General features: G+C 36.6%; 1 protein-coding gene across 1 annotated transcript; it reads right to left on the reverse strand.

The window, feature by feature from the left end:
• Window positions 1-6,114: 6,114 nt before the first annotated feature.
• On the reverse strand, window positions 6,115-7,206 carry LOC111412511. Its single transcript, XM_023043452.1, has one exon. The coding sequence runs from the start codon at window positions 7,189-7,191 to the stop codon at window positions 6,385-6,387; it is 807 nt and encodes a 268-aa protein (XP_022899220.1). The 5' UTR covers window positions 7,192-7,206; the 3' UTR covers window positions 6,115-6,384.
• Between the last annotated feature and the right edge of the window lie 784 nt (window positions 7,207-7,990).

Here is a 7,990-nt window from a genome sequence, read left to right on the forward strand (position 1 = left end):
AATAACAAAGCAGTCAAAGCAGACAAGGACAATACCAAATCTGATGACCCATGCTATCACTGTGGAGTGAAAGGTCATTGGAAGAGGAACTGCAAGGCTTACCTCGCAAGCTTGAAGGGAAAGAAGCCTTCTGAAGCTTCTACTTCAGGTCCTTTTGTTATCGAGGTTAATATGTCTACTTCATTAGCTTCTTGGATATTAGATACCAGATGTAGATTTCATATTTGTATAAATATGTAGGGACTAAAGAGAAGTAAACCACTGCAGAAAAGAGAAGTTGACATGCGCTTGGGGAATGGAGCAAGAGTTGTTGCATTAGTTATAGGGACATACTTCTTACCACTGCCTTCGGGCTTAGTATTAAAATTAGAAAATTACTATTTTATTCCCGTCATTACTAAAAATATTATTTCTATTTCGTGTTTGGACATGAATGATTTTTCAATTAATGTTAAGAACAATCATTGTTCGTTTTATAAAAATGACATTTTTTATGGTCGTGGTGTGTTACAAAATGAAATTTATATTCTTGATACTGGGTCATCTATTATGATTATAGAAAATAAAATGCATAAAAGTGATAATCTAAATAATACCTATCTCTGACATTGCAGACTGGGTCATATTAATGACAAACGCTTTTCCATATTACATAAAGATGGATACTTGGGGTCAACTGATTTTGAATCATTTGACTAATGCGAATCGTGCCTATTAGGCAAAATGACCAAATTCCCTTTTACTGGAAAAGGAGAAAGAGCTACAGAACTACTGGGACTAATACATACTGATGTATGTTGACCCATGTCAATCACCACCAGAGGTGATTTTTCTTACTTCATCACATTTACTGAAATTCAAGCATGAGGCACTTGAAAAGTTCAAGAAATTCAAACTTTAGCAGAGAAACAAACTGATAAAAATATTCTCATGCTAAGATCAGATCGAGGTGGAGAATATTTAAAGGGAGAATTTTTAGATTATCTACAAGAGAATGTGATTCTCTCGCAGTGGACTCCGTCATATACACCGCAACATAATGGTGTATCTGAACTGAGGAATCGTATAATGTTAGACATGATGCGATCGATGATGAGCCATGCAAACATCCCAAAATCATTTTGGGGTCATGCACTAATTGCTGCGTACTACACACTTAATCGTGTCCCATCTAAATCGGTCGACAAAACTCCATACGAGTTATGGAGAGGAAAAAGACCAAACTTATCTCACATGAAAGTTTGGGGCTATGACGTTTATGTAAAGCGAAATGAATCAGATAAACTTGAGATTAAATCTGATATATGCGTATTTGTGGGATATCCAAAAGAGACAATTGGATATCAGTTTTATAATCTCATTGAGAAGAGGTGTTCATCTCAAGACATGTCATATTCCTAGAGAAAGAGTTTATTCTAGGAAAGGATAGTGGGAGCAAGATAGAACTTAAAGAAGTTCAAGAATCCACAGATATTGTTGACATCAAACCTGAGTCTGATCTCATACTTGCTGATGGATATACTCTTGATCAGGATGTAGAGACTCCTAAGGACACTCCAGCTCAGCGTAAATCAAGTAGGATCATTCGACCTCCCAGAAGGTACGAATTCACGATTACTAATCAAGTATTATTAGTCGAGGATGATGAACCTATAAATTATGCAGAAGCGAAGTCAAGCGTTGACTCGAAGAGATGGCAAGAAGCCATGGAATCCGAAATGAACTCAATATATGAGAACAAGGTTTGGATCTTGGTCGACCTTCCAGGTGGAATAAAACCGATAGGTTGTAAGCTTACAAGAAAAATGTCGATTTGGATGGAAACGTCCATACATAGAAAGAAAGGCTAGTAGCGAAATGTTACACACAAAGACAAGGCGTTAACTTTAATGAAACTTTTTCGCCTGTAGCCATGCTGAAGTCCATTCGAATTTTGCTTGCAATTGCTGCATACCATGACTATGAGATATGACAAATGGATGTCAAAACTGCTTTCCTTAATGGAAACTTGCAAAATGAGGTGTATATGACACAGCCTGAAGGTTTTGAATCCAAAGAAGCTAACAAAGTATGTAAGCTAAATCGATCCATTTATGAATTAGAGCAAGCCTCTAGGAGCTGTAATCTTTGTTTTGATGAGACAATCAAAAGGTTTGATTTTATCAAAAATGAAAATGAACCGTGTCTTTACAATAAGACAAGTGGGAGCGCGATTGTATTCCTAATATTATATGTCGATGACATATTATTAATAGGAAACGACATTCTAATGCTTCAATCGGTAAAATTATGATTGTCAAAAAATTTCTCCATAAAAGATATGAGAGAAATAGCGTATATCTTGGGAATCAAGATCTATAGAGATAGATCTAAAAGATTACTAGGCTTATCCTAATCTTCATACATAGACAAAATCTTGAGAAGATTTAATATGGAAGAGTCTAAGAGAGGTTTGTATCATATGTCACATGAGATTTACCTCTCAAAAGATATGTGTCCTAAAGCACATGATAAAAGGAATCGCATGGATAAGATTCCCTATGCTTCAATGATAGGATCTGTCATGTATGTGATGCTATGTACAAGATTAGATGTTTCATATGCTCTAAGTGTTACGAGCAGGTTTCAAGCAAACCCTGGTGAGAAGCACTGGATAGCGGTTAAAAACGTTCTTAAGCTCTCAACAATGGAGCAGTTAGTTGAAAAAGTTCCAAACAGGAGATAACCGCTGATTCAACAACGGAAGCCAAGTACATTGCTGCTTCTGAAGCAGCGAAGGAAGCTGTCTGAATCAAGAAGTTCATTAATGAACTGGGAGTTGTTCCTAGCATTGTTGATCCCATACCTCTGTATTGTGATAACAATGAAGCCATCGCACAAGCGAAGGAACCGAGGTCTCACCAACGATCCATACATATGCTAAGGCAATATCATCTCATCAGGGAGATTATACAAAGAAATGACGTAAAGACGGAGCAAGTTCCCACAGATGACAATATTGCAGATCCATTGACAAAGTCGTTGTCACAAGATAAACATGATCGTCATGTGGACGCTTATGGTATTAGATACATGAGTGATTGGATCTAGTACAAGTGAGAGTTTGTAAGTGTTATGTCCTAAATCCAATCGATTTAGGTTGTAAACACTTTTAATATGTTTAATACATTTATTTTTGGCAAGATCTATTATTTATTTAAATTGATATTCTAATAAATAATATTAAATAATAGAGTCCGAAGATTCAAGTTTAAGTGATTTGTTAATCACAAGGAGTTGTGATTGTGAGATACAATCTTGAATAATCCGTGGTCGTAAGTAATAACGAAATACGGATATTGTTATTACAGATAGACCATCATGTGTGTCATTTCCTACTTGTGAAGTAAGTAGCTGATCTCACAAGCTAAAGTGTAGTGACACTTAAATGAACACGTGGATATTTTGTTATAGAACGAAACACTGGAGACCCGCTAAGAGATTCCACATGGATAACTATCTGAGTGTCAGTGGTTAATCTCTAACGTTCGGTAGTGGAATTGGTCCTTTGACTTGAGGTCATCATAGTGCCATGTATAAGGACGGTCATGCTTTGACGGTATTGGATGTTGTTCTACTAAGGGCCGCTAATACGACATCGTTCGGATATGTCAAGAACCATATGAAGGTTGTGAATGACCAATACAGGATTCGTCACTCTAGATAGTAAGAGATTGTGATCTGTATTTCGTTAAATTAAGTCAACAACGAAATCCTTAACCAAGGTATACACGTAAGTCAAAAAGGAGTTTTCGACTCATATTGACTTAATAGTAAAATGAAAAATATGATCGATAATCGAGATTAACATACTCCCATATCTCGTAATTGATCGGATCATATTGACGAATGGATTATAGTTTCATGGTAAATGAGCAAATTTGATTTTGTCATACCACATGACATTTCCTGTCACATGTGTTGTCCTGATACATTGCTAGATGTCAATTTGGGACGGCGAGTGTGAATTAGTAATAAATTAAAAGAGTATTTTAATTTATCAATTTTGATTAGATCAAAATAATATTTCACGTCGTTAGGCATCGTGATCGGAAACCTGATGGGTCGCACACAAAAAAGAATTGGAATATTGCAATTTGTCAATTAATTAATTTAACAATCATTGAATAAATAAATTAATTGGGTTGGTTATTTATAAACCCGAATTAATTAATTGGATTAATTAATTCACGGATTGTGTTTAATTAAATAGATTAATTAAATATTGGACTGGACCAAGTCAAGCCCGTTTGGACTTATATAAATATATGACTAGGGTTTTCAATCCGTAGAGAATCTCATAATTCTTGCTAGCACAAGAGGAGAAAACCCTAGTAGCTGCAATTTGTTCTCTGTGTGGAATTTATTGGAGGCTGGACAATTGGGAAGCCGTGGGATGCAAATTCAAGTTGCTGGAACAAAGATACCAAAAAGTTTGCAGATCTAAGAAAATGTATAATTTTTATCACAATTCCTATTTAAATACAAAGATGAGTTCTGGTAGGAGTTGAAAATGTTTTATTTTCGCTGTGCATGTTTAAGTAAATTTCTAACAGAAGGGAAGAAGGTAAAGAAGAAGATAAAGGAAGGGGAAAGGAGAGAAGAAGAGGGGTGAGAGGAAGAGGGAAATAATGGAGAAAATATCAAATTTTATTCATTCAAAGCTTGATTTATTACAACGCCAAAAGAGCCCTTTATATAGGGTTTGAGATGTTCTATCTTAAGAAAGAAAATAACTAATAAGAGCAACTAAATTAAACTTAATTATATTTCCTAAAATACGAATTCAAATTGGAAGCTAAACATAATAATATTCTTTCTAATATTGCATCAATGGGTATCAAACATTCGCTTAAACATGTCAAAAATTCTTAATGAGTATGATTTACTTCTAAAATTCTTAGTCACTATGATTGACTTGGAAGCTCAGACATACGCGAAACACCCTTTGCCTTTACAAGTGGTTAAGAGTTGGGTGCTATTACGGCAAAGTGGTTAGAAGGAGGAACCTAGGAAATACTAGAGATAGAATTATATGGATCACTGGTAAGATAACTATATCCGTAGTTTTAATCAATTACAAATGGACATTAACTGCAAAGCACTCAGCTTCCTACTTAGCCAATATACTGGTTTAATAGAATTGCATACTTGCTTAATGACAAGCAGCACGACAAATGATTATTGGCAGCTATGAAATCCTGTGAACATCTTTTTATGTGATCACTAGAAACTCAATTCCAAATTGTTTTAAGAATAATTCTTGGCGTACATTATGGACACCATTATGGTGTCCATAATGTACCCATATCACAACTCTTGTTTTAATAGAATTGCATACTTGCTTAATGACAAGCGGCACGACAAATGGTTATTGGCAGCTATGAAATCCTGTGAACATCTTTTTACGTGATCACTAGAACCTCAATTCCAAATTGAAACAAGTGGAATGTCAGGACGTTCCGGCAAGGATACTTCCAACCAGTCCCTAATGACTTAACCAAATCAGAAAACCACAAATCGACCTGAAAGGCACAGTTCAAGACCAATTGTTCTTAAATTTAGATGCTATATATTATTTCGGATCGCTATTTTATTGTCTTTGATTCATTCAACTTCAAATATTGAAGAGAGTCAACTAGGCGAATGTTAAAAAGGGAGCCATGTTCACCTAAACCCAATCAAACAGGGAGGCCAGAAACCGGAGTACTAAGAGTGAATTCCATAACTTAGCCTGCTTCTCCCGAATAATTACCAACTTAATATTGGCTCTATAGGTAAAAATAAAAACACACATTTCACCCCAGACCCATGAACAGAACGGCAATGTACTAAATGTAGGCAAGCTACTTAAATTCAGCAGATTAGAGATGATTATTTATGATAGGAATGAATTAATGAAAAGACTCAAAAAAAAGCATAGCATCTGAAAAGTAGTTTAATGATTCACAATTAACAGCTTTCGCATTAAATATATTGCAGTAGTGTATAATTTAAGATTTCAAGCTTTAATATCAAATTCAATGAACTTAATTAAGTTAATTAATACCCAACTAATGAGATACACCTCATTTGCCACTCATGTGGTGAGCTGGTACAAAATATTTTCCAACACAATCCTATTAACAACGTAATTAATTGTAGAGTTCATATCATTCCAACTTCAAAGCAGCAAAAAAATCAAGGGAGAAAGCAGAAGCCATACCCCATGGTAAATGTAAATACTTAATACTAACAGTAGGTTTTAGAACTGAAAGTTTGCAAAAATAATTTTATTCAGTCTAAAAGCCCAAAAAACCAAAAGCAAAAAATATAGAAAATTAAAATAAATAATCGCTACATTTACTAGTCGAGAAAACCTGTTTGACGCCAGACGGCATTGCGGACCTGCCTTAGATCTCTCCCCTTGAGCGTTCTTCCCACGCCTTCGAGCACCGAGAAGGTAGTTTTTGGAGATTTTGACGATCCACGGGCAACGATCTCGTGCGGTGGCAATATCTCGTCGTCGTCCACGTCATCATCGACCGCGTCGGAAAGCTCTCCGTTCTTTGGCTTCATTGGCATCATCGGGACATTCACCGGTGCCGATTGCTGGAACCGTCGAGAAGGCATGGACTGCGAGTACTTGCATTCAATCGGGGGTTTAGGAATTGAAGGGATGGCGCGTGAGAGCGACGTGGTTGACGAAGATGGTGACGAAGGCAGTGAGGGTTTCAGAAGGATGGCTTGAGAGTCCGGTTTCCGGTGATCCTCCGTCAATGCCGCAAGGATGCCGAACTTCTCCGGCTGCCTAAAGGACTGTCGTGTGTGATAAGTTGGAGCAGATGAGAGACCGCGCTGGGGCTCGGAGAAGTCGCCGGTCCAAAATACATCGTCTTCGTTAAGCTCGTCGCCTCCACCGCCTGCGACGGGTGAAGAGGAAGTGAAAGCGGAGTCCTTAGAAGGCGGAGAGAACACGCCGAGAAATCTATCGGAAGATGGAGACCGGCGATGGCGGAAGCTCACGGCACCGTTTTGGTCCATTCTTCGCGTCACGGATGAATTGGAAACGGAGCCTTGGAGTAGTAAAGTAGTCGAGTACTTACAATCTGGAGAGCACGGATGATTCCCTATACTATAATACTCGCGAAGCGGGACCCACGTGGGGTCCATGTCTGATCTAACGGCTTAAAATGGATATTTCTTCTGATTATTTGGTACGATGATTGATTTCCGTAGGGGTAGCGTAGATGAGAATTATGCGTTTCGGTGGCAGTGGGAATGACGTGGCATGAAACTGCGGCGAGTAGAATGGGTTAGCGAGTGGGAGAATTTATCTGAGAGGTCACCAAAAGTATGCATATGCTCTATGTTGGTTACTTAACTTTAGAGCACGTTTGAGAGTGATTTTGAGAATTGATTTTTTGACCGTTAGGAGAAAAGTGGGGTTCACCTGTAGGAGAAAAAATCAAATATGACGATTGAAATAGTGAAATAACGGTCAAAAAATTAATTTTTTTAGAGCAAAAAATCACTCTCAAACAAGCTGTTAATTTCTTTATATTTGATCTTCTGACTTATATTTTTCTTCGATTTGATCACACAACTTAATACTTAAATTTAATTTGATGATTACATATGTGAGTGTGACCAAAATCGATGAATTTTATGACATGGTTAATAAATTTTATCACCTGAAGAAATGACTATTTTAGAACTTTCTAACATTTGTTTAGTTGTTTATTTTTATTTTTTTTAAACCTTTAAACTTGTTACATTTCATATGTATATACCGATATTTGATAATGTCATTACAATTTTCACATGAACATCACAACTTATGATGAAGGCAGTTTAGATTCAATGAAATTTGATTTGCTCTAATTATAACCTCATGGCTCTCATTTGTCATACCCCCTTTTTTTTTTAAGCATGGAATATGACTACAAAATTTTTAACACTAGAAAATGTA

Source organism: Olea europaea, chromosome 2 (genome assembly GCF_002742605.1).
Source record: "Olea europaea var. sylvestris chromosome 2, O_europaea_v1, whole genome shotgun sequence".
NCBI lineage: Eukaryota > Viridiplantae > Streptophyta > Magnoliopsida > Lamiales > Oleaceae > Olea > Olea europaea.